At 38.8% G+C, this 17,816-nt stretch overlaps 1 protein-coding gene and 1 long non-coding RNA gene across 2 annotated transcripts in view; one reads left to right on the top strand and one right to left on the bottom strand.

Moving 5' to 3' along the window:
* OLFM3 (olfactomedin 3) overlaps window positions 1–5,373 on the bottom strand; it is a 45,542-nt gene extending 40,169 nt beyond the window's left edge. Inside the window, exon 1 of the mRNA XM_064720066.1 lies at window positions 5,093–5,373. Within this exon, the coding sequence (XP_064576136.1) occupies window positions 5,093–5,161 (69 nt within the window). The 5' untranslated portion in view covers window positions 5,162–5,373. The remainder of the gene's footprint in view (window positions 1–5,092) is intronic.
* Window positions 5,374–5,549: 176 nt separating this feature from the next.
* LOC135451146 (uncharacterized) overlaps window positions 5,550–17,816 on the top strand; it is a 171,499-nt gene continuing 159,232 nt past the window's right edge. The window contains exons 1-2 of the long non-coding RNA XR_010441231.1: window positions 5,550–5,825; window positions 9,633–9,775. This is a non-coding gene — a long non-coding RNA (uncharacterized LOC135451146). The remainder of the gene's footprint in view (window positions 5,826–9,632; window positions 9,776–17,816) is intronic.

Below are 17,816 nucleotides of genomic sequence, written 5' to 3'. Positions count from 1 at the left end.
AAGGAAATATTCCACCATGAACATCTCAGTATGTAAATTCTCCAAGTAGTTCTGAAATTCTCAAAGTAAGGTTACTTTTTCACTGTTTCCGAATTCTCACTCATGAAGAGTTCTGTACTCAAACCCAGGCACACAAAGTCCTTGCTTTCTTTAGGTTTGGTTCTAAACAAGAAATCTACTGCCTTGCAGAGTGAAGCAGTAGGGTAGACTGCTGTTCTTGTTGAAGATGGTTCTTGAGAGGACTTGTCCCACACTTCTGCTGCAAAGATTTACAGAACCCTTTTGAATTTCTCCAGCTTTCAGTCAAGATTCACTAAGAATGCCTAAGTGATGCCCTGAACAATTTCTGTAATACTGCAGTTTTGAAAAAGGGGATTTCAGTGCCCCAAACAGACTGGGGCCCTTCTGAAGACTCCCTGTTCATTTCTTAATAGGTCCCTTATTAATTTCACATATTTGAACTTGCAATTTTAACACAACTGTGTTAAATCTGCAGCCAACTAGAAACACCATTTTTAGAGCTGATGTTGTTTTAATAGCTTCAATACTGCATTTCTTGTTTCTGATAGTTGTCTTGTCTGCTCCAGCTTTTTCTTCTTTGCAGACTTAGTGAATTGATTCTGTTTCACTGGCTCATGACTTGGCCAAACACAGAAGAAAGGTGGAAGACTGGTTACCTGAAGGCCATATGCCTCTACTGGAAAAATAATTGTTTCCTGTAAGGATATGTCTGTCTGTGTATATGGATACATATGCAAGTATATTTGAGATTTTGTATAACATATATAATTAGTTTTGAGTGCATTCAAATGAGTAAAAGACATAATTGCCATGAGCAACAGAGGAATTGGTTTTTAACCAGAGGAAAAAAAAAAAAAAGACCTCTTCCCATCAACAGTTTTAAAAAGCCCTTAAAGACCACGTGGTGTCTGATAGCAACAGGGGAGTTAGCACTCATGCAGATGTCAGATGTCACTCTCATGTGCTTTTGCTTAAAATATGTTACTTAAAATGATGTAATGATTAGCTGTCACTCTCATGTGCTTTTGCTTAAAATATGTTACTTAAAACGATGTAGTGAATAGCTGTCTGACACCTGGGAGAGAGCCCAGGGCACACTGATAGCAATAGGATGTTCTCCAATGGCTGTCGAGTCACGTTCCTCAGAAATGGGAGAGCAGACACCAAGTGAGACTTGACCACAGTCAGCAATTAATGATTTAGAGCACTCTTAAACCTTGGAGGTTAAATAAATATGAATGATTTTCATACTGACTAACTACTAATACTATAGGAAACAAAGTAAATTAATTTCCAAGTAGGTAACAAGATTTAATTTAGTAGTGTATTGTACTCCTATGAGTCCTATTTTCAGTAAAATAGTTTATTGTGGTAACCCTTTGCTGTACATGGTGTTCTTGTAAATTCTTGCAGTGGGGATAAATTAATTTGTATTGCTAATTAGCACTAAAGTGGAGGACTCTTCCTACTGGTAAGTTCTTGAAATCCAGGAAAAAAAAAGATTTTAGTGGCTATTTCTATAGTCTGATTATGTGTGAAAATCATAGGTTTTTAAAATCTAGAAACACAGCCATTCCAAGGATGCAAAGTTTAAGCATTCAAAAACAGATGCCTGATTTCAAACCAGCTTTTGTTTTTTAATGTTAATATTCCAAACCATCCTATTATCCATGCAATGAATATAAATCACAGTTCCTTTCTGTAACTGTCCTTTATAATACTGTACTTAGTTTCTGTTTGGGATTATATTTGGCAGTCATTTTCTGAAATATTATTTTGCAAAATTCAAACAATGGAAAATAAATAGATGTAGGATATAAAGCCATTAAAGGCCTAAAGGTCATTAACTGCACTGAAACATGAACATATTTATCAGATCTATTTAGATTAATAAAATTAAATTAACAAAACGCCATCTAGACTTCAAAAAATGCTGAGCTTGATTTTTATGTGGAGCAGCTTTATCACACTACCAAGTGCTTACTTGGTCATACCACTGTGATTATCAAATGATGGTGAGCAAAGCAACCCTTATAAAAGAAGTCCACTTTACATACTATGAAGGTCATTACAGAAAACTCCAGGTGGAGAAAAGCAGCACAGAGATGCCATCTAGCAGTAACTCTTAGAAATTTCCAAGTATCCTATGGATACTTCCTTCTTGCAAGATACTGCACTTATGAGTAGGAGAAGGAAGGAAGATTTTTCTATCCAAATCCTTTCAGTGTAGCTGACTTTCTGCTGAATGTCTAGCCACCCTGTTGGAAATAAATCTTTAATGAAATATATTATCATTGATAATGAAAAAAATTTCCTATGTAAATACAGAGAAAAAATAGAATAAAGTCAACAAACATAACGTTTAATAAGTATCTTAAATTGAAATTCAGTAATTAGCACTGTGTTAAAATTTATCACTAGTGAGCTGCCTTCCAGTTTTTAAAGAAGAATTTCTAAAGGTGATTAATATTTTATATCAAGTTTAAAAGAAAGAATTCAAGAGCATGGACAATAAATTACTATGGTTGAAATAAAATCTTGATGTTTCAGAGACTGGGAAATAAACAATCTATAAATTTTTGTTACATATTTTACCATAAGATGGCGATACTTAAACACTTTACTATCAGTAAATAACTGAGTAAGTTCAGCACAACATCTCTGTCATAACAAGAGTGCCTGGAGACAGCAGTCTTGACTCAGTGATAGCCTGGTACTAAACGAAAGATTTTTTTTACTCCCCAAGGCATTATTTTAAAATAGTTGATCAATAAAACCTGAAAATTATGTAGGACATGACTAGAAATGTATTGTGTATACCAGAAATATCTGTTGTGATTCATCTCCATTATAAGATGAGCAGTTTGTGAGTGTCAAGGGCATGTAGAAAGTTGTCTTTCTAGGCATGAGTATACTGCACAGTTCCTTCTGGAAAAGAAAGAATTTACTATTCCCTTGTTTCTTACAAATCATAGATTTGCTTCCCAAACTGCAGGGCAGAAAATTATTATTTTACTTCAATTTAGCATAAAGCAAGAGAAATAATTGAGCACTTATTCCATTTCTGAAGTGTGTTCAGTCAGAACTTGTACTTTTCTGCTAGAAAAATGTTGTTAAAATTTTACATACATAATTTTCCACAGAAGTATGAAATATATTGTTCATAGTAAACAAAAAATACTGTTTGCTATGTGACACCTTCTTATGTTTAATGTGGTGTAGGATCCACTTGATCTCACTTTTTTAATTTATGAAAACCCAATTAGCTCTGATAAAAACCAGACTTCCAATTTTAATGTAATCTTAAGGACTTTTGAGCTTTTTTAGTCCTGACCCTTGACAAAGTCAAAAGAGCCTGGAAAGAACATCTGAATATCTCTGAAAATGTCACACAGAGTGATGAATAAAAGGCCATTTTCATGCCCTTTGCACAGCATGGCCCAGCAAAAAGGGCTGGAAGCACAGCTTCCAAAGTTCATTTGTGCCATTTCATTTCAGTGCCTCATCCTGTTTTCCAGTGCTGGATGGTGACAGAGACAGAAAATGGAACATTTTTTCCCAGTGTTATTTTGGGGTCTGAACTAAAAAGAATTTCTCTGCCAGATCTGTTTGCTTCATTAGTGGTTTTACTCTTCTGTGGACATAGAAGGATATAAATTTGCTTTTCCTGCTTTTATGCAGTCTCTTTAGTAGATCTTGCTAAATGCAATAGAAGACAGAAAAATAAAGAAAATGAGTGTATGGAAACCTGTAGTTATGATGAGACCATGTGCTGCTGTTCACACAGATGTGAAACTCCTGTGTGTGCCCTGTTTGATGAGTCTCCTTACAGGTACAGCAATACCTGACTTCCAAATAGCTTTTATTTAATGGAGCTGATAGAACTAATTTCTTAGTTAATGTTATTAATCCTCTATCACTTCCTGCTTTTTTAAGTTGTCACTACATCTTACTGATTGAAAAGCAGTCAGAATACTGCAGCTGTAAATCAGATTTCCACTGAATTGCTTTTTAGGTTCTGTTCTTGTTTTCAAAGAGGAGCATCCCTTCCATATTGTTGGACATTCAGTACATATTTGTATATGTACAGATTGATATCTTTATTTCAAATGGAAAACCTGCCAGAGGAGCTGAGCATTGCCTCACACCATTGTCAGGTACCTGACTGGTACCATTAATATGACATTCACCACTATGAAATGTAAATCGTGGCAACGCAGCACAGAGTGCTGCTGGTAATGGACCGCAACACTATAGCAATGTTTTCTATTGTCACATTTTCTCTTTCTCACATTTTTATAATATCACAGTTACAAGACTCTATGCCACAAAAAAACCCCGACAAATGAGACAAGTTCTCCATCTATAAAATACAGCACTACAGACATCTGCAGACCTGGGGGCTTTCAGTCATTACTGCTTCTAAGTGGCAGAGTGCAATTCTGGATTTCTAAACGACTTAATCTGAAATCTCCTTCACCAGCCAGGCTGCACGACTAAAATCTATTGTTTACTTTTATCATTATTTCAATTTCAGCCGCGATCTCTTGGTGACTTGAACACGTTTGTAAATAACAGAACTGCAGTAGCCCGAAGCGTGGCTGTAGTACTAAATTCAGAGTCTTCACGTGACGCCTCCAGTTTCACTCTAAACAAATTTATTTCCAGTCGGAGGCTGCCCATCCCCGCTTCCAGCGCCTCGCTGCTTCCCCAGAACTGGTGCAGTCACCCGGCGCTATGAACGCCTCCCTGTCTGGAGCGGGATGGATCGCCGCCGGTTCGCGCTGGACAGCGACCGGCCTTGGACAGCGACCGGGCACGGCAGCGCCGTCCGTGCCCCTGCGGCGGGCACAGCCCAGCTCCTGCCGGGGGCTGCGGCTGCGGGGGTGCCCTGCCCTGCGCGCCCGGGCCGGGAACCGGGGCCGGGGCTCTCCTCTCCGTCCTGGCCGCTCGGACAGCCAAGGACACCCCCCGCCTCTCCCCGGGGCCACCCGGAGCATCGCCCGCTACCGCGGACGCCGTGCGCGGGCAGGCTCCGCCGCTGCGAACTTGCCGCCCGGCCGGCTCCTACCTTGGAGGGATCGAGGCCGGCCAGCAAGGATAGCAGCAGAAGGTTGAGGATGCCGGCGGGCGCCCGCATCCTGATCCCGGGGCTGCCTCTCCGCGCCGCTCCTCTCGGTCATTCACTCCGCTCCCGCCGCAGCGACCGCGCCGGCAGCCGCGCTCTCTGCCCGCCCGCCGGAGCCCGAGTGGAGGCGGCAGCGGCAGCCGCCCCGGGGACGCTCATTCCGTGGGCAGCCTCGGCGCGGGGAGGGCGGGCGAGGACAGCGCTGCCCGAGCTGGCGGAGCGGCTCCGCGGCCCCGTCCCACCCCGCCCCTCCCCTCCCCCCGGCCAGCCCACCGCAAAACTTTGGGCCCGGGAGACGGCGGAGCCGGCGCGGCTGGACGGGCGGGCGCGGGCGGCGGATGTGACATCAGCGCCGGCGGGAGGGCGCGCGGGCGGGGGGCGCGGGCGGTGCGGGGGCTCCGGGCAGCGGCCGCGCGTGAGGGGAGGCGTGGCCGGGCCGCTGGGGGGCGCGGTGCCCCCGTGAGGCGGGGCGGGCCCGCCGAGCCCCCCGTGAGGGCGGCCCGGTGCCCCCAGGAGGGCGGCCCCGCCGAGCCCGCACCCGGCTGCGGGGCAGCGCCGAGCCCACCCCCGGTTATCCCCCCGGTAGTGGCTGGCGGAGGCCCGAGCCTCTGTGGAGGGCAGCTGTAGGCGGGGAGGAGCCGCTGTCCCGAAAGGAGCGCCTGGCACCATGGCAAGGGTGGGTTGATGAGGGGAGCTGCGGGAAGAGGCTTTTCCTCGGGGGAATCCCATTCTCATCTCCGTCTAGAAAGTTAAATCAGGGCTTGACTGAGCTCTGGTGAGGGTAAAGCCAGCCATGCTTTCCAACTGGCCTATGTATGGGACTATCGTGTCTCCTTGGTTTGGCCTGTGTGCTGAAGCCGGTGCAGGTGCAGGCAGGTGGGGGTCATTTGCTGAGGGGAACCCTTGAAAGCCTGCCCGAGGGCAAGCAGGAGTTTCCTTTTCCCTACATCAGCCAGCATCTTTGTAGTCAAGACAGGGGTGTTTTGCCAGCCAGGGCTCTGCCTTGGCTGCTGTCCCTGTGCAGGTCAGTTTCACAGGACACTTCCACAGGTCGGTTTCACAGGTCAGGTTCACAGGTCAGTTTCCCAGGACGGTTTCACAGGTCAATTTCACAGTACAGGGATTTGGCTTCCTCAGGAGTGTGCCTTCAGCACAGCTGAGCATGGCCCAAGTGTAAATAACTGCACTATCCTGTTAACATGGGCGAAGCATCCTAATGGTTCAATTATTTTCCCTTAGAAGACTCAAACTCAAGACCTATGGTCTGGGTAATCTTATTTATGACACTGTTAAGATTATTATAAATGTGTGGTAAGCATCTATTTTAGCTTAGAAATTTTTTGGTCTTAACTAGATTCTCTGGGGGTTTCACTGTGGGCTTTTTAAGCATCCTGTACAGAAAGGCCAACACTGTTGTGCCTTTTTTTTTTTTAGGTGCTGTGTAATCTTAACTAAGGGAAAAGTGGGTTAAAAATATCCTTAAAGAAGCAAAACTTGAGTGTTAAAATACCAAACTCCACACAAAACAAAGCTCCAAGTTTGGGAGGGTTTAGGACAAGTGTGAACAGAACATGATTTTCTAACTGTCTCCAAGTCCACAAGATTGGTGTCGTTTGCCTTGAGCAGCTAAGACCACTGCTAAAAGACAAATGGAGCTTTGTGCTTACAGGCTGTCTGAAAAGATTGCACATCCTTGGCATAATGTTTCCAGATCAAACATGCTTACTTTTCCTGTAATTTCCAGTGTTTTATTATATTTTTGAATTGCTTCTAGGATTAAAATAACTAGATTTTGTTTTTTGAGTGAATTAAAATGTATATTTTATGCTAAGATGTCTTAGATGCCCCCTTTTCATCAGCAATATCTTTTACAGAGATACAGTCTTTCATTTCCTTGGAAGGTAGGTCTGCAAATTATGTTTCCTTATGGCTTGGAAAGGAAATTATGAATGAGCTTTCATTGCCATTCCAGGGTCAACAATGGAAAGAGATTCCCCTCTGATGCAGCTGCCTTTGAATTATCTTCTAAAAGGAAAATATAAAAGATACAGAAAGGAGATTAGATTTTTTTTTTAACCCTCCTATGGAAAGCATGTAAAACCCCTATTTTCTATTAAGTGGCGCTAAAAAAGTATAAAAGAGGACATCCATGTATATTCATATGAATTCAATATAAAGTAATGGTACCAATGCACTGAAAACCTCAGGTTGTCCAAAGGACAAAGTGAATGGTGCTTTCAGCAGAAACAATTTCATACGAAAAAAGGCCATAGATTCAAAGCCACAAAGGCAAGATTGAAGGTATTTAATCTTTTCTAGAGCACCTCAGTGACTAGTTCCCTAATTTTCCCTAGCTTTATTTTTCCCCATGCTTTTCTTCCCTTCTTTTTTTTCTCAGTTTATCATAGATAAAGTTGGCAAAGCATACAAACTATTAAATTAATCATAGAATGCAAGTTTTTAAGGAGCTTCAGTGATACAGTATGTTTTTCCACTTCCTGATGCTGCTTGGAATATCTGTCTTTGAAATCAGTAAAATATTGAAGAGTTAAGTTAAAAAAACCCCAGTATTTCCTCTAAAAACACAAACCTTCAGAACTCTGAACTTCTCAGATACTTTTATGTGTTACAAACTAATAATTTGTTTGATATATGAAAAAGTACCAAATATGTTTCAAAAGGATAACATAAAAAGACCCAATTCTTTTCTTCTTGATTTTTATAATATATTTAGAAGAACATGAAAATATGTAATAGACATGTTCTTCTACCATCTAGCAATCTGACAAGTAATTTCTCTTTGACAAAAAAGACTGACTGAAGACTGGTGAGACTCATTAGGAATTAGTACCTGAAATAATTCGGTTTGTTAAAGTTTATCTGAAAATCAAACAAAATTCAAGTTCTCATGAGAAGTTTTTATTTCTGCCGTACGCCCTGAAGCAGCAAGAGAATACCTGATTGTGAAGATCTCTCTCTAGCAAAGCTTTTAATCATCTTTAAAAATCTATGAAATTCTGTGTGAATGACATTTCTTCGTGAGGTCTTTGTTTGGAGGCTGACTGCTGCAGTCAGTGTAAAATAGATGATTGTGAGAGAGAAGAAAAGAGACACCAAAAGCTTTCCTGCAGGCATCAAGGGCCAGAGTGTTAGCAGAGTGGAGGCACGCTGTGAGTGCAGCTTCTCTGGATGGGGAGGGATGTTCTCAGTGTGTGCCTGCAGTTACAGCAGCTTTCCTCCACAGCACATTGTGAGATCTATTGCCGCCAGTTGGGTAAGGCACAGCCTTGTTCACTCGGGTGCATGGAAAACAAAGTTGATAAATTGGCTGTAGGTACCAAATTACATATAAGTAAGTTTGAAGTTCTGCAGTCTGAATTTGGCAGCTGGAAAGCAGTGATGGGTGTCACGGTCATGTTTTCTGGAAAAATCCCTTTGCCAGGATTTCTTGTCCTGGGAAGCTGAGAAGCCTCAGAGAAAAATGAAAACAATAATTATCTGATTGCTTCTCCTGTGTTTTGCTGCTTTGGAATGTGGTTGGAGATTGTTTATCCAACAGGTGGTGGTTTGATTGGTTTCATGTGAATTGTTTTTACTTAATGACCAGTCACCATCCGGCTGTGTCGGGACTCTGGAGAGTCACAGGTTTTTAATTAGTATCTTGTTAAGCCTTCTGTAAATATCCTTTCTCTATTCTTTAGTATAGTTTAGTATAGCATTCTTTAATATAATATAAGTACATAAAATAATAAATTAGCCTTCTAAGAACATGGAGTCACATTCATTCCTTCCTGCCATGGGGGGCCCCAGAAAATACCCCAATAGGAGTTATGAAAAAGGATACCTCACATGTGTATCTGTGGAAAGGCAATCTTTGTTTGTAGCAGGTAATATCTGAAAACTTTTGAATTGCAGTGCTAACAAATATTTTTTTTCCAAACAGGAAACTTAATTAAATTGGTCTTATACCTAATACTTCATGGATGTTGAATTTTCTACTAGGTTAAGAAGGTGGTCTGGATTTTGAATTTTAGGCATTCTCCTGATTGTGAGAATGAAAAATTTAGGAATTGGAAAGAAGGGTTGAATACTGGCCCTTGTTGATGTTAGCTGCTCTCTAAATATGCAGGCAAAACTAGTTTGTGTCTCATAGCATTTATGTGAATATTTATTGACCAAAGAGTTGTAGTAAAGAGGCTGCTTGCAATATTCTGGGGTAGCAGCATGAAGTTTGTGGGAATTGAAAGGCCAGGGTATGCTCAACCATTGATCATTGTACAGTTCCTGGGACTCCTTGTCTTGCCAGATTGGATCTCAAAGTAATAAAATAATCATAAGGAATTGCTACTAAAAGTTCAGTTGCAGCACCTGTCTTTGTCATAATCACTTAAGGATGCATTATGTATTAAGGGAAAGATTAGGTCGTCATTACAAATGATGGTGCAAACATTCTGATGGGCTTTGTGTTCTGTTTTATTTTAAGGTTTTGAATTAAGCATCATACCTGATATTTTTCCCCAAATGAAGAATCAGTGTATGTAGAATCTTTCTGGGATGCAGAAATTTCTGCTGGAATGGAGAAAGAAAACTGTAAGAACTTCTCACAAAGACAAATGGGCTTAAGAGGTGGGTGTTTTCTGTAATACAGTAGTTCATTGCTTTGATTTTTTAATAAGTTTCATTTTTTTAAAAGAACCTACCAGTGTGGTGCTATTTTTGGTACTATTACAATATTCATGATTCTGTTCCATATAGCCAAGGGCTTGTTATAACTGATGGCACTAACTGATGTAAGTTGACACATATTTGATATTTTAATTCCAGGTAGATGTTAGAATATAATTAACTTGGAAAAAAAAGTAATTTCTCAAGATGATGCTGACTGGAATCCCCTGGGTGCTTCTTTAGGATTAGATTTTGAATACTGATGTGGGTGCAGTGGAAGGAGCCTGTCAGTGTGCTCTCTGAGATCAGTTTGAGTAGGTAGGCAGCTTTTCAGGAGGTAAATGTTGGGAAGAGAAATACTTTAGAGAGGTGGCTCCATCCAGGTCTCCAAGCAGTGCAGTGGGCTAATGAAGAGTTGTGCTGAACAGCTCAGCTACTTCTGAGCTGGTTTGCATTCCTGCATTCCACAACATTGTGTGTCATTTGTTTTCAATTTTCTCATTACAGTATCAGATTTAGGAGTCTATCACTTGCATGTGGGACATATTATCCCTTTTTTATGCTATTCCATTTTCCCAGTGTTACCCCAAATGCTTGAGAGTTGGCTCTTACGTAGTTTTGATTTTCCTCCTATCCTGTTGCTCAGCAGCCACAGAAGGACAGATACAATGATTCCATTCATTCCAGTTCCACTCATAGCTCTGACTATGATACTTGGTCAAAGTAAACATAGGGTCTCTTCTTTAGAGAAGAAAGTTTATAAAGATTTGATTCAATTTTCTGTAAGATATCAACCCATTTTTAAATTTTAGAGGGAATAACTGTATTAAATGATCCATAAAAAATAATTGTAATAAAGCTGTGCTTTGGAGCAAAATGTCATGTTTTTCCCTCACTCTGTGGTTTCCATTCCAGTGATTTTATCTTTTATAAAACAACCCATAATTTATAACCAGTGTGTCTAAAAAGTGAATAATACCTACAATATTTAATATTCAGAAAACATAAAAACTATGAATACCTGACATTTTAAGGCATAAGAAAGCTCTTTTTCACTATTCAGCTAGGCAGTGGAACTGGTTGCCCAGCAGGCCATACCATCTGCATCTGTGGAGGTTTCCTAGACCAGATTGAATAAAACTTTGAGTAACTTTGAAGTCTGACTTCACAGCTGACCCTGGTAGCAGTTTGGGCTGGAGACCTCCTGAGGTCTCCTCCAGCCTGGATTATCCTGGAGCAGTGTGAATGGTGGTGATCTGCACAACTGCCTTGTCCCTTCTGCTGTGAGCAGGACTTGGGGCCAGCCACCTATCTTATTCCTCAGCATATCTGAGTGTATAGGTGCTGAATTTCACATCACTATGGATTTTTTGACCAGTATGATGTATATTATGCAGTTTTATATGTATATATATATTTATATATTGCTATGTAGATCAGTTTGATAATAATTTTAATTACAGGAATGGTACTGTGCAAGTTGAAAGTGTGCATATTTTTGGAACAGCTTTGCTTTTTTTCAGAAGCTAGCTGTAGTCTTTGTATGAATGGTGTCAAACTCTCTCATAATTAACTATTTTAAAAAGTTGCTTCTCTGTGCTGGCCCCTGACCATTGTTTTACAGGAACTTCAGCTTACACATTAATACAATTTTTTTTGTCCCAAGCCAGAGGACAGCATTTTAAATCAGAGTAGTACTGAGGGTGGACAATGAGGTACATAAATTGTGAAATTCTTTCTCGCATCTGCACTGCTTGAGGGTTCATTTAAATCTAATGATATTTTGAATATAACCTAGCTTCAGCTGTTAAGCAGTGGACTCAATCCCAAAGTTTGAATGAATTTGCTGAGATAGTCTCCTTTTTAGTTTTAAACTCAGAGGTGAGAAAACCCATGAGAAACTACCAGTTCTTTTACAGAACATGAATAGTCATTATTTGACTTGGGCATGAGGAGTTTGATAGCATACTTCTTGGAAAGCAGCACAGCTTTTCTTTCAGAGAGAGTAGTACAAATCCCTTGTCAAATTCAGCAGATGGCAGCATGCATGTTAACTGGCTGGGTATGTGCTCAAATCTTTTAGCTGCCATGCCATATTGATGAGCAAAGTAATTAATTTGTGAGTGTCTTTAAGGTCAATCACAGTGGAAGTTTTCAGTGTGTTAATATAAAATATCATATTTACCCTGAGGGTGCACTGTCACAGCAGGTAGAAATTAATTGTGGAAATAGATCATTTTCTTCCTAGAATACAACCATGTTGAAAAAAAGAAAATGTATAAAACCAGTAGAGTACAATTCAGAAGCCCAGTGCTTCAAACCTTAAAACACAAATGTGACATTTCCACAAATGCATTTCTGGGTGGCACCAGGATTGGAGCCTGGGATTAGGCCTTGAAAGGTCATGCAAAAAGGAAGGAAAAAAAAAAGAAAAAAGGGCATGACCAAACAAATGTTTCTCTGTGATTATTTAATGGAAATACTCATGTCATTTGTATTTGACTGGTTCTGTTTTATAATAGCAGATCAGGTATGGAGTAAACGACATTTTATCAAACTCTGAAAATAAATAATGGTGGCATATGATAATTATGTAAAACAAATTGCTATATTAGGTAAAAAATACCCTTGGTTTTTCCAATCTAAATGGTGTTTTTCATTGTAATCTTGTCAGATTTGCAGAAACAGGAATAATGGGATACTTAAGACAAAAATCTAAAATGCTGTCTGAATTTTTCAGCAATGCTGAATTTTGCCCAAGGCTCTCAAGGTGAACTTTTCTGTGTAAAAAATGCTATAGACTTTGACTATTGGTGAATGTTTTAAATATTCCTTTCTAGCTGTTAAGAAACATTTCTTCTGTTTGTGTGTTTGTCTAAAGTGAAGTTAGGCCTGCTGATGGTATTAGTGTAGATATGATGAGAAATCAGTATCTCACTATCTTCCATTTACTTAAGAAAGGTTAGTGAAATATTGGAGTCATCTAACATGAAAAGATCATTGTATTGTGACCCAAAAAAATCAATCACACAGACTACCATTAATTTATGAGTGCTAATTGCTGGTTTGTACCAAGTCCTGCTTATCTCACAAGAAACCTTACAACTAAAATTTGTTCAGAAAACTGTGAAAATTTCCCAGTGAGTAGATATTTTTTATCTACTAAGTTACAGATAATTGCCAATAAAGGAACATGCTCTTTTTACTCACTGATTTAATGAAAAAATCATTCATTACAATTTAAGTTCTCTCTGAAGCAGTGTAAGCTCCTGATCTGAAGAGATTGATATGCACAGTTATAATCACAGATAAAGTTGGTAGGAACATCAGTCAGTGAAGTTAATAAGAATATTGCCTGTCTGTATTTCCATCACTGTGAAGTGGTTGCATTTATTACAATTCAGATGAAATGTGTTTTATATGGAGATACAGGGATGTGCATAACCTTCAGAGGGGTTTCCAGTCAAACCATAAAGAAACCACATTGTGTTTCCATCCTGTGTTTCATGTTGTGGAGGCTCCCCTGCTACACCCATCCTTAAAAAAATTAATTCCTGTAATATAGGACATAATGGGTTCATTTCCCAACTAATTGTTTTTTGCAGTTAATATGGAATGTGAGTCAGGTGGATCTTCAGTAAAAGTCAAGAACAAACTGTTATAATATATTTAACAGGATTTAGGGAGCACAATGCATAAAACAGTGTTCCTGTCTTTGTTCAAGTGTATTAATTTCTCAACTGATTAAAGAGAGCTGGAGAGAGAGAAAAGCTTTATTCACATAATAAGATCTATGTTTCTTTGGTTTGCATATAAAGGCCAATATTTGCTTTCTCATCTTTGATCTTGTTACAAAATAAATGTTCATATAAAACTGCAGCTCAGAATATTAATGTACCATTGAAAGAATGAGATGAAGAAAGAAGAATAATTACCTCTAGTCTAGGAAGTCTTTAAAGTTTTTTTACAGACAGGCTGTGAACATTAGTTTTGATAATTCATTCAGCCATAAAGCCAACAGTTTGGACCTCTGTATAAGCTTTCAGTTTGATTCCTTTATAACTGTCACTCTGCTGTGCTGAGATGCCTGCAATCGAGTTAGAAGTTGTTGGCACTGTCTAGGCCCCTACTGGATAGTTTACATGTGCATCCATTGCAGTGGAAGTTCTGTTTGCTTTGTAGAAATGGTCAAAACTGTCCAAATTACTGTAGTCAGTTTTTGTGTGTAGACTTTCATACTTTAATGCAGTTAAGCATAGTGTGAAAAAGAAGGAAAATTTCTGAGTGGGCAGATCTGCAAGGTGAACCAGGAAGAGAATGATAACAGCTTATAAATTTTTAATGACTTCTAAATTCTCTGTGTGAAGTAGCTATTTGGAAAGTTACCGAAGCCCTTACTACCTTAATAAAATATTTTCTGTGGGCATCTGTCAGTTTAATTAAATAACTGGATACCAGAAATCACAGAGAAGGCACACAGTGGCTCCAGACAAACTTCTTACAGAGACTGAGACCTCTTAATCAAATCCCTGCATCATTTAGTTGAGAGGATGCTTTTTCCTTCTTGCCAAGATGTTGGATTTCTTTGCTAAGGTATGAGGCTTAAGTTCAAAAGAACATTAAATACTTGAAAATAATTGTCTGGAAGAAGAAAAATAATGTGATGGTTTTTGGAGGACTGTTTGAGCAGTAACAGACTGGCAAGGTGTGAACTGTGTTAGAGAGTTTTTGGGTTTTTTGATCCTGTTTGCTGCAGGAGAAAAAAAGCAAACACTTTGCTCTATCCTTCATCTTCCCCTTATTTTTTTGAAATGAAATGTTGGCTAATCTAATCCAAATTTAAGAGAGGGATAGATGTGACAGGGAAATTATTTTAATATAAGAATTTGGGGGAAAAGTATTAGTGGTGGTACAGAGGAGAGACCTATATGAGCACTGGTGCAGAGAGATCTTACATTTTACTGTTCTGTTTGCTAGCAAGGTGATCAGCATATCCTTACTTCTGAACCAGTCATGGGCCAAAGGGATCTCTTATGCATTTGATATTGAGAAGTCCTTGAACAAGGCCAAGCACATTTTGAATGAGAAGTATTCCTAATCTTTTATTATGAATCTTTGGTTGAAGTCGATGATATAGGTTTGGCAATTTCTTGTTAAATAATCCAGTTTCTCTGTACAAATTCTTAGAAAAAAATATCTGGATTGTATCAGTTTTCAGATTGATCAATACCTGTCTGTAAACTATATGGGTCTGTGACAAAATATATTAGAATAGTACCTGTATGTGCCACTTGTATTCAAACATTTTTGAGTTATGTGTTAGATAGAGGAGTACAATTACCTTTGAAAGAGCAGGCTCTCTCAGCTGCCATGAGGCTATTGTTACTGACTTTGTCATACTTTTTAGATTCTGTAGGAATGTAGTTAGCTATGTTCTAAAATGTAGTTTCCCAGTTAGTTGCCTTCATCTAAATGAAATTAAAGGCATTCTGCTTATTTTAATTGTTCAAAGACACAGAACTAGAGGATCTTGATTTTATTATTTATTTTAAATTGAGAAAATGTGTTGCCTAACTAGATTTAGCATAATAATTCCATTAATTATATTGATATTGATAATCTAAGAATTAAAAACTAACTTTTTCAATCAAAGCTCTGTAGAAATCTTGCTAAAAGATTTTTAATAGTCTCACTTTTTCCTATGTATTAAATGATGGCTTTTAGAAACATGCTAAGGATTTTAATGCAACTTTGGTTTCCCATTCTGTGAGACTGACTGAAACAAGATCAAAGCAGGATCAAAGGCATTCATAAAAAACAAAACCAGATACAAACAGTAGGTGCTTTCTCAAGAAGCTTTGCATAACACAACAAAGATTTGTAAAGATGGTACAGCTTTCCAGGCTAGTAGAGGAAGATACTAGAAGTACTTGCATAAAATTCTACTATTTGTATTTCAGAACTTCAGCTGTAGTCTTTAGGTGGGTTGGTTGAAAAGTTGCATATGAAACTGTTAACATCAATTTATTATTATATGTATAGATCTTGTGTACACAGAGGGAAGACTAACTGAAATAGTGTTCCTGGATTTTGTAAACAGTTTTCATTATTTGTGAGGAAAAATAGTGGATTTTGGTAACTGAGAGGGTACAAAAGTAGAAGGAAATATTTTTGATTAGTCTTGATATTTTCTGGCCTCATCAGTTACAGATTTTTGACAAAAGCTTGGAGTCATATCCTAGACAATGTTTACACAGTGCAGATATGTTTTATGTGCACAGCAGTAGAAGGGAAATGAAGGTAACAAAGGGGACAGGCTGTGAACAGAGGTAAAAAAGAGGGAAAGAACTGAAACAAAAAATATTGAGTAACAAAGCAAAACAGAAACTGAAACAAATCCAAAAAAATTATCTGATTTTTTTAAAACTTCTGACTATCTACTTAAGCTAAAAAGCCCCAACCATAAGCATGTGTAAAAATGTGTTTTACTGAATTTGTCTGATTTTGAGTTATGTTATAAAGTTTGAGTTTCAACGAATTAAAACTGAAAATGCAAAAAAAAAATCCCATGTAATCATATTTGCAATGTTTATAATCAACTCTCAATCAGCACCGACTTGTGATACAACCCTGTGTCATAGATGTACTTCTTTTTATAGATATGGCATTCCATACTTACAGAGGGTGAGCTAAATTGAAATTGAGGAACCTTTTGAAATTTACTCATCATTAATTTGCAATATGCCATTCCCAAGAGTCTTGGTTTGCTTGGATGCTGACCTTTAAGTCACTGTCAGTCAGTGTAAATGACATATATAACATGCATACATGGCTAAGAAAGCTGTTTCTGTTGTGTAACACAGAGCTTTAGAAATGTTTAATGTCACTTAACTTCCAGGCAGAAGAAAGCAACCCCTTAGGATATGGTTGTTACAGTGTTGGGTTTTTTTTCCTTGCATAAGGTACAGTGATCTTAAAATGTAGTTTAATTGCTGAGATGATGAAGTATCCCTTATACTGGAAAATATTTCTGTTGATGTTTTTGTTGTCCCTTTTATATCTCAACATCTGAGTCACAGTCAGAATTGAAGGAAGACTGTCTTCTCTTCTTACAAGCTGTTTGAGAAGAGCTCTTGGAGAATGCACAACTGCTGCCTTGCTATCACAAAGTAGCATCAGGAAATATGTGTGAGCTAAACCTCAGTTAGGTGTAGCAAACAATGAGTTGGAAATTACCCTTGTCTACTTGGACAATGCAAAGTTTACTCAATTCTTACTTTTTTCCTGTGATGCAAAACTCAGTGATTTTATCTGTTTTTAGTTGTGTTTATAAAAACTAGTGCAGTTTTGTCTTCTGATTTCACTACTAGGCTCAGACCAGGAGCTATCAAGCAAATACTGGAAACGTTGAGACTAAGTTTAACTGTTGTTGCCAATTAAAAACAGTGGAATGCGCAGATCCTGGGTATCATTTTGTTTCTTCTATAAGTTTCAGAGGCATAATTGTTGGAAGAATGTTGATTTCCTATGAGCCCTGTGATAAGCTACCCACATTGTGCCCAGTCACAATTTACATGTGTGTGAGGTCAATTTAGTTGATGTAGCAGATGTGCTCTCTGGAGTATTTTGCTGATTTTATATGTTGGTATTGGTATGGTACTCCTTCATATTACAGTGGTCTAGATCATTGCAAATCAAAATAGAGATTAGATGAAAGCTCCTTGTTTGTATTTGCTCGAAGTGTGGCATATGGTCTTGTACAGACTAGGAGTTAATTCCATGCCAGATTAAATACTTGAAATGTCAACAGCACATGAAAACTAAGCAAAAAGAAAAATCACAAGAAAAAATGGAAAGCGCAAAAGGTATCCATAAGTGTAAGCATATAGCATTAGTGTTTTTGTGTTCACAAACAAGTCCAGATCCATACAATTTTTCCCTCTCTTGTAGAAATTTAATAGCCCCAGGGCATTAGCTCATGAATCACTTGCAGCTCTGAAGA

Source organism: Zonotrichia leucophrys, chromosome 8, assembly GCF_028769735.1.
Source record: "Zonotrichia leucophrys gambelii isolate GWCS_2022_RI chromosome 8, RI_Zleu_2.0, whole genome shotgun sequence".
NCBI lineage: Eukaryota > Metazoa > Chordata > Aves > Passeriformes > Passerellidae > Zonotrichia > Zonotrichia leucophrys.
The sequence above is the reverse complement of the archived record's forward strand: the minus strand, read 5'-3'. Positions and strand labels throughout refer to the sequence as shown.